General features: G+C 56.6%; 1 protein-coding gene across 1 annotated transcript; it reads right to left on the bottom strand.

Annotated features, from left to right (window-relative positions):
- Positions 1 to 1,486: 1,486 nt before the first annotated feature.
- On the bottom strand, positions 1,487 to 26,742 carry HEXA (hexosaminidase subunit alpha). The gene is made up of 14 exons (XM_068144301.1): positions 26,463 to 26,742; positions 12,891 to 12,989; positions 11,119 to 11,184; positions 10,923 to 10,969; positions 10,487 to 10,597; positions 8,977 to 9,078; positions 8,383 to 8,515; positions 7,239 to 7,419; positions 6,563 to 6,649; positions 6,220 to 6,292; positions 5,291 to 5,471; positions 4,923 to 5,013; positions 3,792 to 3,896; positions 1,487 to 3,212 (listed from the first exon to the last, which is right to left on the bottom strand). The coding sequence occupies exons 1-14, from the start codon at positions 26,725 to 26,727 to the stop codon at positions 3,149 to 3,151; spliced, it is 1,605 nt and encodes a 534-aa protein (XP_068000402.1). The 5' UTR covers positions 26,728 to 26,742; the 3' UTR covers positions 1,487 to 3,148.
- Between the last annotated feature and the right edge of the window lie 234 nt (positions 26,743 to 26,976).

Genomic DNA, 26,976 nt, shown 5'->3' with positions numbered 1-26,976 from the left:
GGTCGGCTGCTCCTCGCCGCCGCTTGGGTTTATTTTTAAACCCGTTGGCCCCGAGTGATTCACACAGTGCCTGTTCCCTGCTCCCCGGCAAGCTTTCCGCGACCAAAATAGCTGCTCTGGAAGGAAGGGGCCAGGCGGCGAGGCCCCGCCGGGGACCAGCAGGGGCATCCTGCCCCGCCGCCGGGGATCCCGGCACCAACCGGGCTGAAGGTGGAGCCAAGGCCTCCCCCCTACCCCCCCCAGGAGGGCGATTTGGGGAGAGGGTGGTGGTGACGTCCCAGAAAGGAGGATTGTGGGCTGCTGTTTAACCCGGGTTATAAATAAGTCTGGTGGAAGGTGTGGGGTTGGGGGGGGGTCCCTCCAGGGCAGCCCCACCAGTGCTGGAGCAGCCCAGGCCCTGCAGGTTGGAGCACCCATCCCTGAGCTGTGGGGACAGAAGAAAAGTCTTCCCCAGGAGGGTGGTGAGAGCCTGGCACAGGCTGCCCAGGGAGGTGGTGGAAGCCTCCTGCCTGGAGGTGTTTGCAGACAGGCTGGAGGTGGCTGTGAGCAACCTGCTGTGGTGTGAGGTGTCCCTGCCCATGGCAGGGGGTTGGAGCTGGCTGAGCCCTGAGGTCCCTTCCAGCCCTGACAATTCTATGGTTCTGTGACAGGCAGGGTGAGGTCAGGGAGCTGGGGTGTGGTGAAGAGCCCCCTTGACCTGCAGAGTACCCTTCCTCTAGGGCCAGGCTCCCCTTGCCCAGTCTCCGGGGCAGCAGCTCCTCACAGTGACAAAAGCACCTGGGGAAGGCACCAATTAACACCCTCCTGGGTGAGAGCAAAGGAGAAAAAAAAAGGAAAACCCACAACTTACAAAAATAGGAGGTGATATTAACCCCTTGCCTCTGTGCATGGCACCCCCCAGGGCACCAAGATCAGCTCATGGCTGTGCTGTCCTCAGAGCAGCCGTGCAGTGAGGGAGCAGACCCCAAGGGCTGGCAGGCCTGGAGCCTAGCACTGGAGGTCACCAATCTGGACCTGGAGATAAAGCTTCTGCTCCACAAATACCTGAGGCATGTGGGCTGTAGAGCAATGCTTCCCAGAGCCAAGTCCAAGAGATGCCATGGGGGTGCTGGGTGACAGCAGCAGAAGTGGGGCCAGAGCACAGGATGTCCTCCCCGGGGCAGGAGCTTCTGATCATTTGCTGATTGGCACTGCTGGCTCCCTCTGCTCAGCCTGAAACACAGGGCCAAGGCAGAGGTGACACCAAAACTCCAGAGAGAAGGGAGAGGAGTGCTCCCTGCAGACCTGGAGGAAGCAGAGGAGTACATTCCCCCAGGGTACAAGGCAGAGGCTGTTCCTCTCCCACTCTGAGGGGAAAAACATCTCTCTCTTTTCCCCGAATCTGAACTGCCCTGGTCTGGAGGGGTCAGGCCTCAGGATCCTCCCCTCTCACCCCCTGTGATGTATCACTTCCAGGGAGCAGGGTAAAGAAGTGTGAGAGTCAACAACCATTTATGTGGTTTTAATTCAAAATGAATTCCATCTCTTTAAGTTCAACAGAAGGCTTCCAGCTCCAACAGCTGCTCTCACTTGTTTAAATCCTAAGACTCAGACAACCAGGATTTCTCCCCAGGAGATCCAGCTGGGCAGTTCAGCAACCCTGACAGTCAAGGGACAAGACCACCACTCTCTCCTCCAAGGAAAACTCTATCCAAACCCAACCCTTTTGGATGTAGGAGACCTGGAGCTCACAGAATCATAGAATGGTCCAGCCTGGAAGGGACCTCCAAAGCTCACCCAGTCCAACCTCCCCTACAGTCAGCAGGGACATCCTCAGCTAAATCAGGTTTCCCAGAGCCCTGTTGAGCCTCACCTTGAATATCTCCAGGGACAGGGCCCCAGCCACCTCCCCAGGCAACCTGTTATAGTGTTCCACCACCCTCACGGTACACAACTTGTTCCTAATATCCAATCTCAATCTGCTCTGCTTCAGTTTGAAGCCATTGCCCCTGGTCCTGTCCCTGCAGGCCTTTGCAAGCATTCTTCCTCCATCCTCCATCCCTTCAGGTACTGGCAGGCTGCTATTAGGTCTCCCTGGAGCCTCCTCTCCTCCAGGCTGAACACCCCCAGCTCCCTCAGTCTGTCCTCACAGCAGAGCTGCTCCAACCCCCTGATCATTCTTGTGGCCTCCTCTGGACCCTCTCCATCAGGTCCAGGTCCTTCCTGTATGGAGGGCTCCAGACCTGCACAGAGGTCTCACCGGAGCAATGTGGCAGAATCGCCTCCCTGGCTCTGCTGGCAGCACATCTTTTGATGCAGCCCTGCATGTGATTGGCCTTCTGTGCTGCAAGCTTCCCAGCCCAAGGACAGCAGAGCAGGAGGAGGATGAATCTGTTGGCCATGTCCTGAGCAGAGGTGAAAGCTGATGGAAGAGCTGAGCAGTGACTGTAACATTCCCATAATGATCAGCTCAATGGGTTTGAAGTCTCCTTGGACAGGCTTCAGGGTTTCTTCTTCTGTGGAGAATCCAGAGAAGGAGGTGGCAGCAGCCAAGGTTTGGGGCAGCAGAGATGATGGCTTGCAGGCAGGAGAGGGGAGACTGAGACAAGGACAGCACTACCACTATGCTGACCCAGGCTGCTTCATGGAAGGCCCCAGCAGCACAACTAAGGTCACCACATGGTAGCCTCCTGGCACAATCAGGTGTGGACACTGAGAAGTCAAGGCAGGAACACTGGAGGAGCACTCACACCTCATCCTCTCTCTGCAGGGATGGATCCTGAGACAGCAGCAGAGGCTTAACACAGTTTCTCCAGCTGAGCAGACACCCAGCAAGCACCAGAGCCAAAGGATGCTTCTCCAAGAGGGTCTCTGGAGCAAGGCCTACCCATCTCCTGCTCACAGTAACCCTGGCACCATCTCCCCAGCCCCAGCTGAGCATGCAAAGGCAGCACCTTTTCCCTCTCTGGGGTCATTTATTTATAGATTTATAGGCACAAAAATAGAAAAAGAGGAGAAGAGTGCACACCATGGGGAGAAAAAAAGTTCATCAAAGCAGAGCAGGAGCTGGGGAGATGGAAAGGGTCCCTCTGGCAGGCCGGCAGCTTCGGAGAGAGGGGGAATGGTTCCTCCTGTGTGCACAGCACCCGAGGGCAGAGGGACCCTCCCCTCAGAACCCACCAAATTCATGTTCACAGTATCCTGTGTAGAGAGGCTGTGCCTGGACACCACGCCTGGAGAGAGAGCAGAGAGAGGGCATCATGGAGAGGGCATCATGGAGAGGGCATCATGGAGAGGGCATCATGGAGAAGGCATTGTGGAGAGGGCATCGTGGAGAGGGCATCGTGGAGAGGGCATCGTGGAGAGGGCATGGTCAGGCTGGAGCAGGTAGAGCAGCATGGGGTGCCCACCCAGGCCCCCTGTTCAAGGGTGACAAGGAGGGAGAGCTTTTCATCCTGTGCTTATAGACTTGGGTTTTGCTCTCCACTCCAAGGAGTGCAGGGTAAGGGCAGGTTTCCTGGGAAAGCTGGTGCTGCAGGAAGGGTGGCAAGAGCTGCTGGGTCCCCTTCTTGCTCAGCACAAAGCCCTCCCCTCGCTGGAGCCCAGGCAGGCAGCTGGGGCTCTCTTCCAGTGCGGCACCAAGCAAGCTCTGCCCACACACAGGCAGGAGGAACGATCAGGGCTTTCCAGAGCGACAAGGGTCATCTGAAGCCCACTTTCCCCCTGGCTGCCCTCCCCAGGGTGGGAGCCCAGAGAGGGTGGCCTCTGTGGTGCCCCCATGAGGTGGCAGCCTGCCGAGGAGGGACAGTTACCCGAGGAGCTTGCAGCGGAAGTCGGCCAGCCGCAGGTAGGCGTCCTGCAGGTCCCTGACGGTTGCGTTGCTCCACAGCCGCTCAGCTACCGCCCCGGCTCTCGGCCTTCAGGAAGGAGGGACAGGGGCAGTCAGGTCAGGGAGGAGTTTGAAAGCTTCTTACACAACATCCTCAGCTCCCAGAGGTGCTCCTGAGTGATGAGCACACGAAGGCACATGGCTGCTGGGTCTTAAAAGATCCACTCTGGACACACAGAGCAGGAGTGGACCAGGGGGAGAGGACAGAGACTGCAGGTTGCACAGGAGCGTGCACACAGCTCTGTGCACAGCTGGCCAAGGCCACCAGCATCCTGGCCTGGGTCAGCAATGGTGTGGCCAGCAGGAGCAGGGAAGGGATCATTCCCCTGGACTCAGCACTGGTGAGGCTGCACCCTGAATATTGGGTTCGGTTTTGGGTCCCTCACTCCAAGAAGGACATTGAGGGGCTGGAGCAGGTCCAGAGAAGGGCAATGAAGCTGAACTGAAGCTGGTGAAGGGTCTGGAGAACAGGACTTCTGAAAAGGGGCTGAGGGAACTGGGGTGGTTTAGTCTGGAGGAAAGGAGGCTGAGGGGAGCCCTAATTGCTCCCTGAAAGAAGGTTGGAGTGAGATGGGGGTTGGTCTCTTCTCCCAAGGAACAAGTGATAGGACAAGAGGGAATGGCCTCAGGTTGCAGCAGGGAGGGGTTAGGCTGGACATGAGGAATGGTTTCTCCCCTGAAAGGGTTGTCAAGCCTTAGAACTGGCTGCCTAGGGAAGTGGTGGAGTCACTGTCCCTGGGGATGTGGTGCTGAGGGACATGGTCGAGTGGTGACCTGGCCTTGCTGGGCTAACAGTTGGACTCGATATTAAAGCTCTTTCCCAACCCTGATGGCTCAATGATTCCAGGAGGTTGGAGGACTCTGACTGAGGTTGGAGTCTGAGAGACACTCAGTCGAGCCTCGATGAGGCGCAGAGGTGCTGCCAGGGGAGAAGGACAAGCAGCACACGCAGAGCAAACCCGCAGCGTTGGGCACACATCACTGAGTGGTGAAGGGAAGTAGCCTGAGCCCTGCCCCACGCTCCTGCAGCCAACCTCCCCTCCTCTCCTCTTACCAGAGCCTGGGGGTGAGGTTAGTGACGTCCACATACTCTCCCCACATGCAGGCCTCTCCGCCGAGCACCCGATCCTTCTGCTCAGGGCTGCCTGCCAGGGGACACAAGCAGCAAGTGGCTCAGCTGCACAGGCAACACCCAGCCCTTTTGGCAGCCCTCCCTTCAAAGCCCAGGCTGGGGGGGAGCAGAAGTGTTTTCTGGCGGGATCAAGGCCCGCAGGCAGCACAGGAAGCAAGGACACAGCCACACCGGCACCTTCACACTTCAGCAGCCAGAGGGGATTAGGGAGACAGCCAGCCCTGCTGCTGCCCCCCAGAGACAAGTCAGCTGCCATATGGGAAGGGGACATGGGGACACAAGGAACACACCTTCAAACTTCAAGGGCTCCACCTGGTAGGCTGCCATCCAGTCCTGCCCGTAGGAGATGCGGTTGAGGTACCAGGGGGCAGAGAGCAGGGCTGGGTAGCCTGCCCTGGTGACATTGGCCAGCTCCTCCAGGTAGGGCGGGGAGCTCTCCTTCCACACGTGGATGATGGTGTCTGGCCTCACCTGAGGGGCACACACCAACCCCAGGCACAGGCTGAGGGCAGGAACAACAGCACTACCTCCCCCCCCAAGCAGAGCACCCTGACCCACTCACAGCACCCCCAAAGGGAAACTGAGGCAGGCTGCAGCTTGACTGCCAAGCCACTTCCATCTGGTTTGCAGAATCACACAATCACAGCATTGTCAGGGCTGGAAGGGAGCTCCAGGCTCAGCCAGCTCCAACCCCCTGCCATGGGCAGGGACACCTCACACCACAGCAGCTTGCTCACAGCCACCTCCAGCCTGGCTGCAAACACCTCCAGGCAGGAGACTTCCACCACCTCCCTGGGCAACCTGTGCCAGGCTCTCACCACCCTCCTGGGGAACAACTTCCTCCTCACAGCCAATCTCAATCTCCCCACTTCTAGTTTTGCTCCATCCCCCCCAGTCCTATCACTCCCTGACACCTCAAAAGTCCCTCCCCTGCTTTCTTGGGAGCCCCCTTCAGATCCTGGAAGGCCGCAAGAAGGTTTCCTGGGAGCCTTCTCTTGCAACAGAAGCAACAGAGGGAGGGGTAAGTCCCCTTGCAGAGTGTCCTGGGCAGGTTTAAAACCCATCAACCCAGGGTTGACAGCAGCGTGACAAAGCCACCAGGAGGGCAGCTCACCAGCAGCACCACCTCCAGATGTCCCATATGAGAGTAGCCCCCAACAGCCCCAGCACTGTCCACCCAGCAGAGGGATCTGCCTGAGGCAAAGCAGGTGGCTCTCACCTTCACCCCATTATCAAACACCTCCTGCCACACTATGGAACCTTTGCCAATGGAAGAGACGATGTCCAGAAGCCTGGAGTGGAAAGAGTAGAGAGTCTGGGGTCACCCCAACACCCACAGTGGGATGGGAAAGTGCTGCTAAAGGAGAAGGGAGAAAGCTCTCCCTCAGCCCAGGGCTTGGTGTGCTCACTCTCCCCATGAAGCACAGCTAGGCTTCTCTTTTGGGGCTCAGGGAGACATGCCTGCTAGGCTGTGCTCCTGGGAAGGGGATCTGGTGTCCCCAAGGCAGCAGGAGACCTGTGCTGCTCACACACCTGCAGGCCCAGGATGCAACTGGCCTTACCTCTGGATGTAGTATGACTCCAGTTTCTTGTAGTCTTCCCCAAAACCCATCTCCTTCATGAAAGCACTGATTTGGGGATTGGATTTCCTGGGGAGCAAAGGGAAGGTAATAAAAGCACTGCAAGCTGAGCTGGAGTAAGGCCAAGATGTGGCCAAATCCATCCCACATCAGTCCAAAGAGTTGTGGCCATGCTGCCACCAGCACCACCATGAGCACAGAACCTAGGAGAGCAGGACACCAAGGATCTGCAGATGATCATGACCAAAAAGGGCTGAAGTTTCAGTCCCAGACACCTCCCCTCAGAATCAGAATCATCACAGAACCACAGAACCATTCAGGATGGAAAAGACCCTCAGGATCACCAAGTCCAACCCAGAACCCTACCCTATGGGGTTCACCCCTAAACCGTATCTCCAAGCACCCTTTAAACACTCCAGGGATGAGGACTCCACCACCTCCCTAGGCAGCCTCTTCCAATCCCTGACCACTCTTGCAGCAAAGAATTCTTTCCTCATCTCCAACCTAACCCTCCCCTGGCACAATTTCAGGCCATTGCCTCTCCTCCTATCCCCTGATGCTAGGGAGAAGAGCCCAACCCCCACCTCACTGCATCCTCCATTCAGGGAGCTGTAGAGGGCCTCCCCTCAGGCCCCATCCACACTGATGTCTGACTCACCAGCATGTGAAGTCCACCTCATCACCACCGAGGTGCAGAAAGAAGTCTGGGAACACGGTGCTGACCTCCTTGAACAAGCTGCTCACAAACTCATAGGTGCTGTTAAGGATGGGGTTGATGGGCCCATAGGTCCCAGAAGGACTCTTGCCCAAATAGCAGGGAGTCAGGAGGCCTGGAGCACCTGGGTTGTAACAAACACAGGACAGTGAGGAGCAGACTAGAGTGGGCATATCACCCTGTAGACCCTCACCCCCCTCCCCCGATTCTCCTCAGAGCAGCCCAGGGCTTGCCAGGAGACAGAAGACCTGGAAGGTCTTTCGCCAGGTCCTGGGGCTTCTACTAAGGCATGGTGCAAGAGACATAACCACTGCTCCAGCACACTTGCATCCTGTTCAGATGGAACCTCCTGGGTTCCAGTTTGTGCCCACTGCCCCTTGTCCTGTCCCTGGGCACCACTGAGAAGAGTCTGGCCCCAGCCTCTCATACCCGAGACAGCTTCATGGCCTTTGGGTGGTGCTGGGGAGATGAAGCCAGCCCAAAGGAGCTGGTTTTTAATGTCACATATGATGGGGGTTGGAAAGCAGAGTCACTCAGAGCAGGCTGCCCAGGATCACAATGGCCAGGGGGGGTTGGAATCTTTCCAGAGAAGGAGACTCCACAACCTCTCTGGGCAGCCTGCTCCAGGCCTCCAGCACCCTCACACCAAAAGTTTCTCCCCCTGCTCAGATGGAACCTCCTGGGTTTCAGGTTATGCCCACTGCTCCTTGTCCTCTCCCTGGGCACCACTGAGAAGAGTCTGCTCCCCCCCCTTCAGCTATTCCTCTTGAGCAGATCCCCTCTGGGGCAGCTCTTCCCCAGGCTCAACATCCCCAGGGCTTTCAGCCTCTCCTCAGGAGATCCGTGCAATCCCCTCTGCTGGTGGTTTTGGCAGAGCAGACATTCCCCCCAAGCCAGGAAGAGCTGCAACCTTCTTCCCTTTGGCTATCGCCCCAGAAACCGCACCACCGGCTCCTGCTTCCCCCCGCCCCGCTGGTTCCTTCTCCTCCTCGGCCCCAGCCTGGGGGATCCCGGCTGCTCGGACGCAGGTCGCAGAGCCCCTTCCTCGCCCCGCTTCCCAGCAGGGCAGGCAGGGCCGGCTCCTCACCGGGGCCCCAGGAGAGGGTGTGTCCGGGCGTGTCGAACTCCGGCAGGACCCTGATGCCGCGCAGCCGGGCGTGCTCCAGCACCCTCTGCACGTCGCTGGCGCTGTACGTGTGAGTCATGGCGTTGAAGGCTCCCTGCAGCGACAGGGAACCCTCACTGCTCTGCCCAGGGGCTCTGCCCACCCAGATGGTGTGCAGGCTCGCAGGATGCTAGGGGTTAGAAAGGACCTCTGGAGATCATCCATCCCTGCCAGAGCAGGAGCAGAGAATCCAGCACAGGTCACACAGAACACATCCAGCTGGGGCTGGAAAGGCTCCAGAGAAGGAGGCTCCACAACCTCTCTGGGCAGCCTGCTCCAGGGCTCTGTGACCTCACAGTGCAGAAGTTCCTCCTCCTGGTGAGGTGGCACCTCCTGTGCTGCAGTTTCCATCCACTGCCCCTTGTCCTATCCCAGGGTGCAAGCAAGCAGAGCCTCTCCCCTCCCTCTTGACCCCCAGCCCTCAGCTTTTTATAAACACTGATTAAATCCCCTCTCAGTCTCCTCTTCTCCAGGGCTCTCAGCCTCTCCTCACAGGCAGTGCTCCAGTCCCCTTACCTGCTTGCTGAGCTCTGGGAAGGTTGAGCTCTCGTAGGGGAAGGATGGGTCATCTACAATGTGCCAGTGGAACACGTTGAACTTGTTGTAAGCCATGACATCCTGGGGAGAAACAGGGACACCAATCAATAGGCCTTCTCCTTCTTTGGCCATGCCCCCACCCTGGAGGTGTTCAAGGCCAGCCTGGATGAGGCCTTGAGCAACCTGGGCTAGTGGAAAGCGTCTCTGCCCATGGCAGGAGTGCTGGAACTGGATGATCTATAAGGTCTCTTCCAACCCAACCCATTCTGTGACTCTCCTGAAAGGTCACCTAGCTTGCCACAGAAAGGAGACAAGCACAAGGCACTGCTCCTAAAAGCTCTTGAGGATCCATGAGGGATCCAGACATCTCTCTTCAAACACAGCAGCATCACAAAGAGCTGCAGAGGGTCAGCAGTGCTTCTGTTCACAATAGACCCCCTGATGTCCTGAGCCACTGGTGGAGGCCTGGAAGTTTAATTCTGTGTGAGGTAAACACAGAACCACCCCACACCTTTCCCTGGAGTGGCTGGGAAGCAGCCAGCATTTCCCCTTGCCTCAGAAACAACCCATTGGGAAGTGATGAGGATTGGAGGAGCATATCCAGGTGGGGATTGCTGGAGTGTGTCCAGAGAAGGGCCAGGAGTTTGAGCAGAGGGCTGGAGCTGCTCTGCTGTGAGCACAGACTGAGGGAGTTGGGGTTGTGCAGTCTGGGGAGGAGAAGGCTCCCAGGAGACCTAATTGTGGCCTTCCAGGATCTGCAGGGGGCTCCAAGAAAGCTGGGGAGGGACTTTGGAGGGTGTCAGGGAGTGATAGGACTGGGGAGGATGAGGCAAAACTAGAAGTGGGGAGATTGAGATTGGCTGTGAGGAAGAAGTTGTTCCCCAGGAGGGTGGTGAGAGCCTGGCACAGGTTGCCCATGGAGGTGGTGGAAGCCTCCTGCCTGGAGGTGTCTGCAGCCAGGCTGGAGGTGGCTGTGAGCAAGCTGCTGTGGTGTGAGGTGTCCCTGCCCATGGCAGGGGGTTGGAGCTGGCTGAGCCTTGAGGTCCCTTCCAAGCCTGACAATTCTGGGGTAACCCCAGACACATGATCAGGATTTCCTTTCTGATCCTATTTCCCACTCAGAGGAAGCAGCTGTGAGGTACACCAGGAGCACTCAGCCATGGCCCTGGGAAGAACCTACAGCATGGAAGCATTTTCCCATGAGGCACATCTGTTTATTAGGAATTGAGGTCACTCTGCCACCCCACCCCAGCCTGCTGCTCCACCTGGGGACACACAAGCCAGTTTTGTCCCAAAAGCCTAGGAGGCATCTCCATCCTCCTCAGTGGGATAGAGATGCAGCGGCCTACACATCAGGGAGCTCCTAGGATGTTTGGAAAGTAGCAGCTCAAAACAGGAAAGCCCAACAGGACACTCAAGGAGCCCTCAGTTGTCACAGAGGAAGGGACCCCCAACTAAACCACCTCATGTCCCAGTCCAGACACCCTACCAGAGTTTCCAGGATGGCTCTCAGGGGCAGGTAGTGACGAGAGGTGTCCAGCAAGAGGCCCCGGTGAGGGAAGCGAGGGAAGTCCACAATTTCTGTCTGGTTGATGTAGTACTGCAGGCAGAGGAGAGGAGGAAGAAGTGAGCAGGACCTTGGGGCAGCACAGCCATCGGCAGGAGACAACCAGGGCTGACAGGATGAGGAGGGGTCTCTCACTGCCCAGGGTGCCAGCTAGTCAGGGAAAGCTGCAGCGCTCTGCCTGCTCAGAAGGGAGGGATCTGGCTGGATTCAGGGATCTCTGCTCAGCCCCTGGGGAGGCTGTGCTGTACTGCTGACACCCTCCTCGTGCCAAGCATCCTAGCAACCCTCAGCCTGTCCCCATGGAGGCAGGATCACTATGGAGAGCTGCCTGTGCCCAGGAGGCGAGGCCAGGACTCACCATGCCGTTCTCATCTCTCCCAACCAGCTGGCTGAAGGTTTCCAGGCCTGCAGGAAAACCACAGACAGTCCCCTTCTCAGCACAGAGGGCCCCAAAGGACCAAAGCTCAATTAACAACTAAGCCTATGGAAGGAGAGCCTTCCCCATAGGCCTGAGGCAGGGAGGGCTGAAATGGCCCCCAGCAGGCACTGCTCACCTCTGAGAGCTCCCCAGACGGTGTCCGCAGAGAGCAGCATGGAGCCTTCCGAGACAGAGAGCTGATCTGAAACACAGCACCAGGGCCATGCTCTGGGGGGAGGACTGCAGCCCAAGAGCCCAGGGCACTGACTCTGGGGGGGCTGGTTTTGTCCTAAACCTCTCCCAGTGCTTTAACATAGAATCACTGGGTTGGAAAAGCCAAATCCAGCAACCCAGCCCCACCATGGCCATCAAACCATGGCCTCAAGTGCCATGGCCACACATTTCTTGAACACCTGCAGGGCTGGGGACTCCACCACCTCCCTGGGCAGCCTTTGCCAATCCCTGACCACTCTTGCAGCAAAGACATTTGTCCTCATTTCCCTCTAACCCCCCCCAGCACAATTTCAGGCCATTGTCTCACCTTCCATACCTGAGACTAGGGAGCAGAGCCCAACCCCCACCTCACTGCAGCCTCCTTTCAGGGGTTGTAGAGAGCACTGAGGTCTCCCTCAGCCTCCTTTTCCCCACACTGAACACCCCCAGCTCCCTCAGCTGCTCCTCCCCAGTCCTGTTCTCCAGACCCTTCCCCAGCTTCATTGTGGTGTCTTCTGGACACGCTTCTCAGGTACATTGCTCCTGCCCTCCCCCACTTTCTCACTCATACAGTGAGGATTAGCTTCATGGTCACACTCAAGAGTGATGGTCAGTGGCTTGATGTCTAAGTGGAGAGAAGTGAAGAGTGCTGCTCCTCAGGGCTTGGTACTAGGCCCAGAGCATTTAACACTTTGTTGGCAACACAGTGGAACTGAAGCACCCTCAGCAAGTCTGCAGATGACACCAAGCTGTGTGGTGTGGTTAACATGCTGGAGAGAAGGGGATCCATCCAGGGGGACCTGGACATGCTGGAGAGCTGGCCCAGGGCCAGCTTCATGAAGCCTAACAAAGCCAAGCTCAAGATCCTGCACCTGGGGTGGGGAATCACAAGCACAAATCCAGGCTGGGCAGAGAATGGACAAAGAGCAGTGCTGAGGAGAACTTGGGGGTGCTGGGTGACAAGAAGCTCAACATAAGCCAGCAAAGTACACTCACAGCCCAGAGCCAGCCCTGTCCTGGGCTGATCTCCAGCAGGGTGGGCAGCAGGGGCAGGGAGAGGATTCTGCCCCTCTGCTGTGCTCTGCTGAGATGCCACCTGCAGTGCTGGGGCCAGCTCTGGAGCTCCCAACACAAGCAGGCCCAGAGGAGGCCATGGATATGATCCAAGGGCTGGAGCATCTCTCCTGTGAGGTCAGGATGAGAGCTGGGACTGTTCAGCCTGGAAAAGAAAATGAAAATGCTCCAGGGAGACCTTACAGCAGCCTCCCAGTATGTGAAGACAGCTACAAGAGAGCTGGAGAGGAAGTTTTTGCCAAGGCCTGTAGTGACAGGAGAAGAGGTGATGGCTTCAGACTGGAAACAGCTGGATTTAGAGCAGGCATTAGGAGGAAATTCTTCCCCATGGAGGTGGTGAGGCACTGGAACAGGCTGCCCAGAGAAGCTGTGGAGGCTCCAGCTTTGGAAACGTTCCAGATGGATGGGGCCCTGAGCAACCAGGTCTAGTAGGTGCTGAGAGAGGGCAGGCTGGACCTGGATGATCTTTAAGGTCCCTTCCAACCCAAACCTGTGGTTCCATGATTCTACAACTGCTGCCTCCCAAACTGTGCTGCACAGGGCCCTTTCCAACTGACAGGCACAGAAACAGCCACACTCCTGCTCGAGCCACATCCTCCCACTCCCAGCCCCAGTACTCACAGCTCTCCTTGGAGTCCAGGCTGGGAAAGCCATCACAGCCTGGGGTGGCAACAGAGACGAGGAGCTGAGTGCAGGGTGTCTCCCAGGGAGGCTCATTCTCTGCAAAGGACACAGAAGCATTGCCATGAACCTCCTCCTGGCTCTTTCCCCTGCTTCCAGCCCACCACCAATGGAAGCCCAGCAGTATGTGGACTTTTAACAGCCCCCTGCTTCATCCCAGAGCAGGCACAGAGCTGTTCAGCAAGGGCTTCTTTCAACACAGGCTACCAGCACATGAGCTGATCCCAACCTTCCACACAGAGAAGGTCTGATGATGAAAAAAACCCACCAAAAATCCCCCCAAACCAGGGAAGGCTCTGTTGTGGAAGCTTAAAGAGCAGACAAAAGAAGAAAGACATCAGAGTAAGGTCTAGCAGCAGCCTCCAAGGCTTCCTGGACATCAACTCCTGCTCTAAGCAACAGTCGTGACTACTGCCATTGCCAAGCGGGGGGGTAGGTGGGGATGGGGGTGGTGGGTGTGTGAAGAGCTTCCTGTCTCCCAACTCTCCCAGCACTGGGAATAAACTACAGCACCAGGAGCTCTGCTACCCAACCCACCCTCCTGAGGCAAGGCAGCGCAGCACTGTGACAAACCACAGAGAGAGCATCCAAGCACGAGGCAGAACTGGGGCTCAGGTAGAGGCCACCAAAGGGTCTTGCCCAGCACAGGGGGGCTCCAAACCTCCTTCTGCAGAGCAGGTCCCAGGAGTAGCAAGCAGAAAAATCAGCCCAGTCACGTTCAGAGCCCAAGCAGGAGCTCTGGCCACACTTCCCTATGACCTGAAGGAGCACTTCCAAAGATACACAGGCCCAAGGTCTCACTGGAGTGGCTGCACCAGCTCCCAAGAGAGGTGTTCAGCCTGTAAGACCTACTTACAGCAGTCACTGCCCAGAGGGAATATGGGTCAGCAGGGTGTGTCCGTGCATACCTCCCCCCCAGCATTCCAGGATCAGCCAACACTCAACATAGTCACTAAACATAAACAAACGGGCCTTGAATGAGCCTGGCACCAAGCAGAGAGACCAGGGTGCCAAGGAGAGAGACCAGGGCGCCAAGGAGAGAGACCAGGGCGCCAAGGAGAGAGACCAGGGCGCCAAGGAGAGAGACCACGGCGCCAAGGAGAGAGACCAGGGCGCCAAGGAGAGAGACCAGGGCGCCAAGGAGAGAGACCACAGCACCAAGCAGAGAGACCAGGGTGCCAAGGAGAGAGACCAGGGTGCCAAGGAGAGAGACCAGGGTGCCAAGCAGAGAGACCAGGGTGCCAAGAAGAGAGACCAGGGCACCAAGGAGAGAGACCACGGCGCCAAGGAGAGAGACCAGGGCGCCAAGGAGGAGACCAGGGTGCCAAGCAGAGAGACCACGGCACCAAACAGAGAGACCACAGCGACAAGGAGAGAGACCACAGCGCCAAGCAGAGAGACCAGGGTGCCAAGGAGAGAGACCACGGCACCAAGCAGAGAGACCACGGCGCCAAGGAGAGAGACCGTGGCGCCAAGGAGAGAGACCAGGGTGCCAAGGAGAGAGACCACGGCACCAAGCAGAGAGACCACAGCACCAACGGGAGAGACCATGGTGCCAAGCAGAGAGACCACGGTGCCAAGGAGAGAGACCATGGCACGAAGGAGAGAGACCACAGCACCAAGGAGAGAGACCACGGCGCCAAGCAGAGAGACCATGGCACCAAGCAGAGAGACCATGGCACCACCAGCACCTGGCTGAATTGCTGAGAGCCTGTGCTCCAAGGCTTCAGGAGCCAGAACTGCCCCCACCATTCCTCCACCTATGCAGAGAGAGGAGGGAAAGAGCTAGAAGACAGGCCTCTGTTCTGAGCGTCCCCCTCCACCACAGCTGAGCTGGTAGCCAAGGCAACCTGGCAGATGTGTGAGCTGGAATGTCAGCATAGCAAGCCCTGCTCCCTCTGCTCTGCAGACTGCAGCACACCAGGGACAGCCACTCGCAACTCTGAGGACACAGGGAACGCTCATTCTGGTGAGAAGCCTTCACAGAACTGCTCCCACCACCAGGAACCAAATTTGAATCTCCTCAAGGAGACCTCGCCAGGCCTGCAGACAGCCTCCCTTGGCCAAGAAGCAAGGCAGGCACCACCACCATCACACCAAGGCAATGCAGAGAGTACAGGAAGGCAACGCGGAGCGTACCAGAGTGCATCACAAAGATGATGCAGAGCACACCAGAGCACACCATGAAGATGATGTGGAGCAAACCTGGAAGGCAATGCAGAGTGCACCAAAGCGCACCATGAAGGCAACATGGAGCACACCAGAAAGCACATGAAGATGATGCGGAGCGCACCTGGAAGGCAACATGGAGCACGGCAGAGTGCACCATGAAGATGATGCGGACCACACCTGGAAGGCAACGTGGAGCACACCAGAGCGCCACCATGAAGATGATGCTGAACAAACCTGGAAGGCAACACAGAGTGCACCAGAGCACACCATGAGGATGTTGCGGAGCACACCTGGAAGGCAAGGCAAAGCGTAGCAGAGTACACCATGAAGGCAACGCGGAGCGCACCACAAAGGTGATGCAGAGCACACCAGAGTGCACCATGAAGGAAACATGGAGCGCAACAAAAAGGCGATGCAGAGAACACCAGAGTGCACCATGAAGGAAACATGGAGCGCACCACAAAGGTGATGCGGAGCACACCAGAGTGCACCATGAAGGAAACATGGAGCGCACCACAAAGGTGATGCAGAGCACACCAGAGTGCAGTATGAAGGAAACATGGAGCGCACCACAAAGGTGATGCGGAGCACACCAGAGTGCACCATGAAGGAAACATGGAGCGCAACAAAAAGGCGATGCAGAGAACACCAGAGTGCACCATGAAGGAAACATGGAGCGCACCACAAAGGTGATGCGGAGCACACCAGAGTGCACCATGAAGGAAACATGGAGCGCAACAAAAAGGCGATGCAGAGAACACCAGAGTGCACCATGAAGGAAACATGGAGCGCACCACAAAGGTGATGTGGAGCACACCAGAGTGCACCATGAAGGAAACATGGAGCGCACCACAAAGGTGATGCGGAGCACACCAGAGTGCACCATGAAGGAAACATGGAGCGCACCACAAAGGTGATGCAGAGCACACCAGAGTGCACCATGAAGGAAACATGGAGCGCACCACAAAGGTGATGTGGAGCACACCAGAGTGCACCATGAAGGAAACATGGAGCGCACCACAAAGGTGATGCAGAGCACACCAGAGTGCACCATGAAGGAAACATGGAGCGCACCACAAAGGTGATGCAGAGCACACCAGAGTGCAGTATGAAGGAAACATGGAGCGCACCACAAAGGTGATGCGGAGCACACCAGAGTGCACCATGAAGGAAACATGGAGCGCAACAAAAAGGCGATGCAGAGAACACCAGAGTGCACCATGAAGGAAACATGGAGCGCACCACAAAGGTGATGCAGAGCACACCAGAGTGCACCATGAAGGAAACATGGAGCGCACCACAAAGGTGATGCGGAGCACACCAGAGTGCACCATGAAGGAAACATGGAGCGCACCACAAAGGTGATGCAGAGCACACCAGAGTGCAGTATGAAGGAAACATGGAGCGCACCACAAAGGTGATGCGGAGCACACCAGAGTGCACCATGAAGGAAACATGGAGCGCAACAAAAAGGCGATGCAGAGAACACCAGAGTGCACCATGAAGGAAACATGGAGCGCACCACAAAGGTGATGCGGAGCACACCAGAGTGCACCATGAAGGAAACATGGAGCGCAACAAAAAGGCGATGCAGAGAACACCAGAGTGCACCATGAAGGAAACATGGAGCGCACCACAAAGGTGATGTGGAGCACACCAGAGTGCACCATGAAGGAAACATGGAGCGCACCACAAAGGTGATGCGGAGCACACCAGAGTGCACCATGAAGGAAACATGGAGCGCACCACAAAGGTGATGCAGAGCACACCAGAGTGCACCATGAAGGAAACATGGAGCGCACCACAAAGGTGATGTGGAGCACACCAGAGTGCACCATGAAGGAAACATGGAGCGCACCAAAAAGGTGATGCGGAGCACACCAGAGTGCACCATGAAGGAAACATGGAGCGCACCACAAAGGTGATGTGGAGCACACCAGAGCACACCATGAAGGAAACATGGAGCACACCACAAAGGTGATGCGGAGCACACCAGAGTGCACCATGAAGGAAACATGGAGCGCACCACAAAGGTGATGCAGAGCACACCAGAGTGCACCATGAAGGAAACATGGAGCGCACCACAAAGGTGATGCAGAGCACACCAGAGTGCACCATGAAGGAAACATGGAGCGCACCACAAAGGTGATGTGGAGCACACCAGAGTGCAGTATGAAGGAAACATGGAGCGCACCACAAAGGTGATGCAGAGCACACCAGAGTGCAGTATGAAGGAAACATGGAGCGCAACAAAAAGGCGATGCAGAGAACACCAGAGTGCACCATGAAGGAAACATGGAGCGCACCACAAAGGTGATGCAGAGCACACCAGAGTGCACCATGAAGGAAACATGGAGCGCACCACAAAGGTGATGTGGAGCACACCAGAGTGCAGTATGAAGGAAACATGGAGCGCACCACAAAGGTGATGTGGAGCACACCAGAGTGCAATATGAAGGAAACATGGAGCGCACCACAAAGGTGATGCAGAGCACACCAGAGTGCAGTATGAAGGAAACATGGAGCGCAACAAAAAGGCGATGCAGAGCACACCAGAGTGCACCATGAAGGAAACATGGAGCGCACCACAAAGGTGATGCAGAGCACACCAGAGCACACCATGAAGGAAACATGGAGCACACCACAAAGGTGATGCGGAGCACACCAGAGTGCACCATGAAGGAAACATGGAGCACACCACAAAGGTGATGCAGCGCCCACCAGAGTGCAGTATGAAGGAAACATGGAGCGCACCACAAAGGTGATGGGGAGCACACTGGAGCACACCATGAAGGAAACATAGAGCGCACCACAAAGGTGATGTGGAGCACACCAGAGCACACCATGAAGGAAACATGGAGCACACCACAAAGGTGATGTGGAGCACACCAGAGCACACCATGAAGGAAACATGGAGCACACCACAAAGGTGATGTGGAGTACACCAGAGTGCAGTATGAAGGAAACATGGAGCGCACCACAAAGGTGATGCAGAGCACACCAGAGCACACCATGAAGGAAACATGGAGCGCACCACAAAGGTGATGCGGAGCACACCAGAGCACACCATGAAGGAAACATGGAGCACACCACAAAGGTGATGTGGAGCACACCAGAGTGCAGTATGAAGGAAACATGGAGTGCACCGCAAAGGTAATGCAGCGCCCACCAGAGTGCAGTATGAAGGAAACATGGAGCACACCGCAAAGGTGATGTGGAGCACACCAGAGCACACCATGAAGGAAACATGGAGCACACCACAAAGGTGATGTGGAGCACACCAGAGCACACCATGAAGGAAACATGGAGCGCACCACAAAGGTGATGTGGAGCACACCAGAGCACACCATGAAGGAAACATGGAGCACACCACAAAGGTGATGCGGAGCACACCAGAGTGCACCATGAAGGAAACATGGAGCACACCACAAAGGTGATGCGGAGCACACCAGAGTGCAGTATGAAGGAAACATGGAGCGCACCACAAAGGTGATGCGGAGCACACCAGAGTGCACCATGAAGGAAACATGGAGCACACCACAAAGGTGATGCGGAGCACACCAGAGTGCACCATGAAGGAAACATGGAGCACACCACAAAGGTGATGTGGAGCACACCAGAGTGCAGTATGAAGGAAACATGGAGCACACCACAAAGGTGATGTGGAGCACACCAGAGTGCAATATGAAGGAAACATGGAGCGCACCAAAAAGGTGATGCAGAGCACACCAGAGTGCAGTATGAAGGAAACATGGAGCACACCACAAAGGTGATGCAGAGCACACCAGAGTGCAGTATGAAGGAAACATGGAGCGCACCACAAAGGTGATGCGGAGCACACCAGAGCACACCATGAAGGAAACATGGATCGCACCACAAAGGTGATGTGGAGTACACCAGAGTGCAGTATGAAGGAAACACGGAGCGCACCACAAAGGTGATGTGGAGCACACGAGAGTGCAGTATGAAGGAAACATGGAGCGCACCAAAAAGGTGATGTGGAGCACACCAGAGTGCACCATGAAGGAAACATGGAGTACACCACAAAGGTGATGTGGAGCACACCAGAGCACAGTCTGAAGGAAACATGGAGCACACCACAAAGGTGATGTGGAGCACACCAGAGTGCACCATGAAGGAAACATGCAGTGCACCACAAAGGTGATGTGGAGCACACCAGAGTGCAGTATGAAGGAAACATGGAGCACACCACAAAGGTGATGCAGCGCCCACCAGAGTGCAGTATGAAGGAAACATGGAGTATACCACAAAGGTGAGGTGGAGCACACCAGAGTGCAGTATGAAGGAAACATGGATTGCACCGCAAAGGTAATGCGGAGCACACCAGAGTGCAGTATGAAGGAAACATGGAGCGCACCACAAAGGTGAGGTGGAGCACACCAGAGTACACCATGAAGGAAACATGGAGCACACCACAAAGGTGATGTGGAGCACACCAGAGTGCACCATGAAGGAAACATGGAGCACACCACAAAGGTGATGCGGAGCACACCAGAGTGCACCATGAAGGAAACATGGAGCGCACCAAAAAGGTGATGCGGAGCACACCAGAGTGCAGTATGAAGGAAACATGGAGCACACCACAAAGGTGATGTGGAGCACACGAGAGCGCAGTATGAAGGAAACATGGAGCACACCACAAAGGTGATGTGGAGCACACCAGAGCACACCATGAAGGAAACATGGAGCACACCACAAAGGTGATGTGGAGCACACCAGAGCACACCATGAAGGAAACATGGAGCACACCACAAAGGTGATGTGGAGCACACCAGAGTGCAGTATGAAGGAAACATGGAGCGCACCGCAAAGGTGATGTGGAGCACACGAGAGTGCAGTATGAAGGAAACATGGAGCGCACCACAAGGGTGATGTGGAGCACACCAGAGTGCACCATGAAGGAAACATGGAGCACACCACAAAGGTGATGTGGAGCACACCAGAGTGCAGTATGAAGAAAACATGGAGCACACCACAAAGGTGATGCAGAGCACACCAGAGTGCACCATGAAGGAAACATGGAGCACACCACAAAGGTGATGTGGAGCACACCAGAGTGCAGTCTGAAGGAAACATGGAGCACACCACAAAGGTGATGTGGAGCACACCAGAGTGCACCATGAAGGAAACATGGAGCACACCGCAAAGGTGATGCAGAGCACACCAGAGTGCAGTATGAAGGAAACATGGAGTTCACCACAAAGGTGATGCAGAGCCCACCAGAGTGCAGTATGAAGGAAACATGGAGCGCACCACAAAGGTGATGCAGAGCACACCAGAGTGCAGTATGAAGGAAACATGGAGCGCACCACAAAGGTGATGCAGAGCACACCAGAGTGCACCATGAAGGAAACATGGAGTGCACCACAAAGGTGATGCAGAGCCCACCAGAGTGCAGTATGAAGGAAACATGGAGCGCACCACAAAGGTGATGCAGAGCACACCAGAGCCAGTATAAAGGCAATGTGGAGCACACCACAAAGGTGATGCAGAGCACACTGGAGCGCACCATGAAGGAAACATGGAGCGCACCACAAAGGTGATGTGGAGCACACCAGAGTGCAGTATGAAGGAAACATGGAGCACACCGCAAAGGTGATGCAGAGCACACCAGAGTGCAGTATGAAGGAAACATGGAGCGCACCACAAAGGTGATGTGGAGTACACCAGAGTGCAGTATGAAGGAAACATGGAGTGCACCACAAAGGTGATGCAGAGCACACCAGAGTGCACCATGAAGGAAACATGGAGCGCACCACAAAGGTGATGCAGAGCACACCAGAGTGCACCATGAAGGAAACATGGAGCGCACCACAAAGGTGATGTGGAGCACACCAGAGTGCAGTATGAAGGAAACATGGAGCACACCGCAAAGGTGATGCAGAGCACACCAGAGTGCAGTATGAAGGAAACATGGAGCGCACCACAAAGGTGATGTGGAGTACACCAGAGTGCAGTATGAAGGAAACATGGAGCACACCACAAAGGTGATGCAGAGCACACCAGAGTGCAGTATGAAGGAAACATGGAGCGCACCACAAAGGTGATGCAGAGCGCACCAGAGCACACCATGAAGGCAATGCAGAGCGCACCACAAAGGTGATGGGGAGCACCCCAGAGTGCACCATGAAGGCAATGCAGAGCGCACCACAAAGGTGATGCAGAGCGCACCAGAGCACACCATGAAGGCAATGCAGAGCGCACCACAAAGGTGATGGGGAGCACCCCAGAGTGCACCATGAAGGCAATGCAGAGCGCACCACAAAGGTGATGCGGAGCACACCGGAGCGCACCATGAAGGCAATGCGGAGTGCACCACAATGGTGATGGGGAGCACAGCGGCGCGCACCATGAAGGCAATGCAGAGTGCACCACAAAGATGATGCGGAGCACACCGGAGCGCAGCATGAAGTCAAGGCGGAGCGTGTCCTGAAGCAATGCAAAGCACACCAGAGCACACCACAAAGGCGACACGGCGCACACCTGAGTGCACCTGGAAGGTAATGCAGAGCACAGCAGGAAGGCAATGCAGAGTGCACCTGGAAAGCAATAATGCAGATGGGTGCAACAGGGATCAAGGACTCATCACCACAAGTGCAGGTTCATGGTTCAAAAGGGCACTATGAAGGTGCACATCAGTTAACTGCAGTCGTGGACTGTAAGACAAGGACTCTACCACACTGATCATGGCAGGTTAGCAGCAGTAGAGCCATTGGGGTAGAGGGTTCCAGCTGGGTCTCTCTGACTTGGTTCAGAGCTGCACAGCTTAATAACAGGAAACAAGGGAAGAGTAGCAAGGGGAATCCCAGCTGCAGAATTCCATATTAGTGGGGGGCTGGGAGGGACCTCTGGGGATCATGTAGTTCAACACTCCTGCTACAGCAGATTCATGCAGAGCAGATTGCCCAGGATTGCCTAGGCAGGTTTTGAACCTCTAGAGAAGATTAGAGACCACCCTGAGGGTGGTCAAACACTTCAGCAAGGGCTTAGTTTTACTTCTCCAGAAATCACAGAATCATGGAATTGTCAGGGTGGGAAGGGACCTCAAGGATCCTCCAGTTCCAATCCCCCTGACATGGGCAGGGACACCTCACACTACATCAGGCTTGAGCAGCCTCTGAGCGAGCCACATTCAGCCTGGCCTTCAAAACCTCCAAGGATGAGGCTTCCACCACGTCCCTGGGCAACCTGCGCCAGTTTCTCACCACCCTCCTGGGGAACAACTTCTTCCTAACAGCCAATCTCAATCTACCACAGTTTCAGCTGGACATAGCCCTGAGAAGCTGGACCCCACTGCGAAGTTGGCTCCAACTCTAAGTTTAGCCCGACTTTGAGGAGGGGCGTGACCACAGACCCCCCCTGCCCCGTATGTCCCTCCTGACTTACATTAGTCTCCACTTCTATGCTTGAAGCCCAGGATGAATACCAAGTTTGGGCATAATCTTGTTTGCTCTTTCAACTGACATAGCAGCTTTCTGAACTAGGCAGCAAACACTTTCTGTCATTTATTTGCTCTATTAATAGAAACTATTTTCTTCCATCCAGGGTTTCCACTGCCTGTTCTTACCAACCACTCATGTGAGAAAAAAAAAAAAGGCAAAAAAAGGAAGGCAAAGAGTGGAGAGGGGGAAAAAAAGCCTTAATCATGGAGTTTGAGCATCATAAAGCAGGGCGTGTGGAGAGCGATGAGTGCAAGCTTGATCTTGTGATCACACAGCGTTGCTCCGAGTGATGCAAGGGTCACATTCCCCCTCTGAGAGGAGCAGGAAAAGGTGAGTAATTCTGTCAGCTGCTTGAGGCTCAAGTTCCTACCAGCAAAAAGGAAAAAACCAACAACAGCAAAAAAAGAAAATAAATGAGAGAAGTCTGCCCAGCTCCCAGATCAAGATTTGGGAGACAGACTGAGGGCTGTTCAGTCTGGAGAAGAGAAGGCTCTGAGGAGACCTAATTGTGGCCTTCCAGGATCTGCAGGGGGCTCCAGGAAAGCTGGGGAGGGACTTCAGAGGGTGTCAGGGAGGAATAGGAGTGGGGGGGATGGAGCAAAACTAGAAGTGGAGAGACTGAGATTGAATGTTAGGAAGAAGTTGTTCCCCATGAGGGTGGTGAGAGCCTGGCCCAGGCTGCCCAGGGCGGTGGTGGAAGCCTCCTGATGCCTGGAGGTGTTTGCAGCCAGGCTGGAGGTGGCTGTGAGCAACGTGCTGTAGTGTGAGGTGTCCCTGCCCATGGCAGGGGGGTTGGGACTGGCTGAGCCTTGAGGTCCCTTCCAACCCTGACAAATCAATGATTTAGAATAGAATAGAATTAACCAGTTTGGAAATGACCTTTGAGATCATCAAGTCCAACCTATCACCCAGCACCATCTAATCAACTACACCAGGGCACCAAGTGCCTCATCCAGGTTGTTCTTAAACACCTCCAGTGACGGTGACTCCACCACCTCCCGGCTGGGCAGCACATCCCAAGGGACAATCTCTCTTGCTGGGAAGAACTTCTTCCTAACATCCAGCTTAAACATCCCCTGGCACAGCTTGAGACTGTATCCTCTTGTTCTGGGGCTGCTTGCCTGGCAGAAGAGACCAACCCCCAGCTGGTGACAACCTCCCTGCAGGGAGTTGCAGAGAGCAAGAAGGTCTCCCCTGAGCCTCCTCTTCTGCAGGCTAAGCAACCCCAGCTCCCTCAGCCTCTCCTCCCAGGGCTGTGCTCCAGACCCCTCCCCAGCCTCCTTGCCCTTCTCTGGACACCTTCAAGTCTCTCAAGGTCCTTCTGAAACTGAGGAGCCCAGAGCTGGACACAGGACTCAAGCTGTGGCCCTAACCAGTCCTGAGCACAGGGCACAATGACCTCCCTGCTCCTTCTGGCCACACTCTTCCTGCTGCAGGCCAGGATGCCATTGGCCCTTGGCCACCTGGGCACACTGATGTCTCCTGTTCAGCCTACTATCAACCACTACTCCCCCCAGGTCCCTTTCTGCCTGGCTGCTCTCAGCCACTCTGACCCCAGCCTGTAGCACTGCCTGGGGTTGCTGTGGCCAAAGTGCAGCCCCTGGCACTTGGATGTGTTCAATGCCATCCTGTTGGCCTCTGCCCATCTGTGCAGCCTGGCAAGGTCCCTCTGCAGAGCCTCTCTACCCTCCAGCAGATCAACTCCTGCCCCCACCTTGGTGTCATCTGCATACTTACTGATGATGGACTCCATCCCCTCCTCCAGATCATCAATGAAGATACTGAACAAGATGGGGCCTAGCACTGATCCCTGGGGCACGGCACTGGTGCCTGGCTGCCAGCTGGCTGTGGCACCATTCACCACCACTCTCTGGGCTCAGCCTCCAGCCAGCTCCTAACCCAGCTCAGAGAGCTGCTGTCCCAGCCAGGGGCTGACAGCTTGGCCAGCAGTTTGCTGTGGGGCATGGTGGCAGAGGCCTTGCTGAAGCCCAGGCAGACCACATCCCCAGCCTGCCCCACATCCACCAGGCAGTCTCCTGGGCATAGAAGGAGATCAGGTTGGTCAGGCAGGACCTACCCTTCCTAAATCCATGCTGGCTGGGCCTGATCCCTTGGCCAACCTGGTCTATTCTATTCTGTTGCACTCAAGATGACCCATCCCATAATCTTGCCTGGCACTGAGGTCAGGCTGACAGGTCTGGAATTCCTTGGCTCCTGCAACCAGCCCTGCTTGTGGATGGGCACCACGTTGGCGGCTTCCACTCATCTGGGACCTCTCCAGTGAGCCAGAACTGGAGGAAAATGATGGAGAGCGGCTTGGCAGCTCATCTGCCAGCTCTCTCAGCACCCTAGGATGGATCCCATCTGGTCCCATGGACTTGTGGGGATCCAAGTGGCTAAGCAGGTCTCTAACTACTTCGTCCTGGATTACAGGGGATGTATACTGCTCCCTGACTCCATTTGACAGCTCAGATACTTCCAAAAGCTTAAGGAACACACCAAGCTACATGGGTTCTTCTCAGCATCTCAAACCTGCCAAAGCACCAGGCACTCACACAGAATCATAGAACATTAGGGGCTGGGACCTCGAAAGATCAACCAGTCCAACCCCCCTGCCAGTGCAGGATCCCCTACACCATACCACACAGGAATGAATCCAGGTGGGTTTTGGCTATCTCCAGAGAGGGAGATATTCCCCAGCCTTCCTACAGCAGAGCAGCTTCCAGCACCCCTCCCCTTCCCTGCTTTCCTCAGTGGCAGCAGAGCTCACACTGACATTTACAACACCCAGGCAGAGTTCCTAACTCTTTTTCTGATGAATGAAGCATTTTCTCTCCCCCACATAGAGTGCTTCACGCTGCCACAGACCCACGCAGGCACCCAGCCGGTGTTTGCCTCTGTGAGCGGGGCCAGGCAGCTCCCTGCATCTCATCGCAGGCTAGCAGGAGGCACTACCACAAAGAAGTCTGGGCTGCAAGAAGCCTTTACAACCTGTCACAAACCAAGCCCCAGGGGCTCGAAGCTTTTGCCTTGTCTCAACTTACTCTACAATTTCAGGATGAGTCCAAGAGCTACTCAGTACCTCCCTGGCAGAAAAGCCGCGCTGCCTCAGGATGCTCAGCAGCTCGGCGCCGGCAGAGCCCCACGGCACGGATACGGACTTGGAGGAAACACGCAGGAAGCAGCAGTAAAGAGTCTTTCCTCAAGGCAAAGCTTCAGACTGGACACCGAGAGCTGCTGGAGGAGGAAAGAGCCAAGCCCTGCAGAAAGCTCTGAAGCTGGAGCCCTTGCAACACCGGCAGCAGCAAGAAAAGGAAGTCCAATGAAGCACTGGGGAGCTGACAGGCGATCAGGAGATACAAACAAGCGGCAAACACCACGCAGAACCACAGCGTAGCAGGGGTTGGGAGAAAGCCCTGAAGATCACCGAGTTCAACCCCCCTGCAGCAGCAGGCACTCGCCCGGCGCCTTGGGGGAAACGCAAGAGTTAGTGCTCGCTGCTGCCCAACCGGATTCGCTTTTATTCCCGATGTGCATTGCCTGCAGGAACCAGCCCAACGCTGCCCTTCTGCTGCAAGCCTCCGCTCCAGCCCCCGCACCAGGGGCCCAGGGCCAGCGCCTGCCCTGGCCGGCAGCCCCCGCGGCGCGGAGGACGCTCGGGGGGATGGCTGCAGAGCAGCTGCCCGCAGGACCCCCTGCTTCTGCCCGCAGGACCCCCTGCTTCTGCCCGCAGGACCCCCTGCTTCTGCCCGCAGACCCAAGCCCAGCATCGCCTCTGGGCTGGGTTGGTGTTTTTTGCCTTCAGAAAAAGGCCCCGGCGCTCGCTCCCCGCTCGCCCCCTGCCCCGGCCCCGCCGGCAGCCCCGGCCCCGCCTCACCGGTCGGGCGGGCGGCCGCGAAGAGCAGCGCCCAGTAGCGCCGGAAGGCCGCCTCCAGCACGGCGCAGCCCGGCCCCACGGCCGAGCCGGCGGCGTAGGCGAAGCGGAAGCGGCGGGGAGGCAGCGGGCAGCGGCCGCCGCCCGGCGGGGAGCGCTGCACCTGGGGCTGCGGCCACACGGCGCCCGCCGGCTCCGGCGGCAGCAGCAGCAGCAGCAGCGGCAGCAGCGGCATCAGGAGCGGCAGCGGCGCCGGCCCCGCCGCCATGTCGCGCCCCGCGGCCTCAGCGCCGGCAGAGCGCCGCCCGCCGCGCGAGGGACGCCCGCGAAATGGCAGCGCGGCCCCGGCGGGGCGCGACGGGACGGGGCTGGGACGGGACGGGGCTGGGACGGGGCTGGGACGGGGCTGCCGGCGGCACCGCCCCCCGCACCCCGCCCCGGGGTCATTTCGTCCTCGACGCTCAGAGCTCTGCTGCTATGCTCCTTGCCCCCAGAGGATGCCCAGGGGGTGTGTCAG

Source organism: Melanerpes formicivorus, unplaced genomic scaffold, assembly GCF_026170545.1.
Source record: "Melanerpes formicivorus ecotype bairdi unplaced genomic scaffold, bMelFor1.0.p_v2 SCAF_10, whole genome shotgun sequence".
Taxonomy (NCBI): Eukaryota; Metazoa; Chordata; class Aves; order Piciformes; family Picidae; genus Melanerpes; species Melanerpes formicivorus.
The sequence above is the reverse complement of the archived record's forward strand: the minus strand, read 5'-3'. Positions and strand labels throughout refer to the sequence as shown.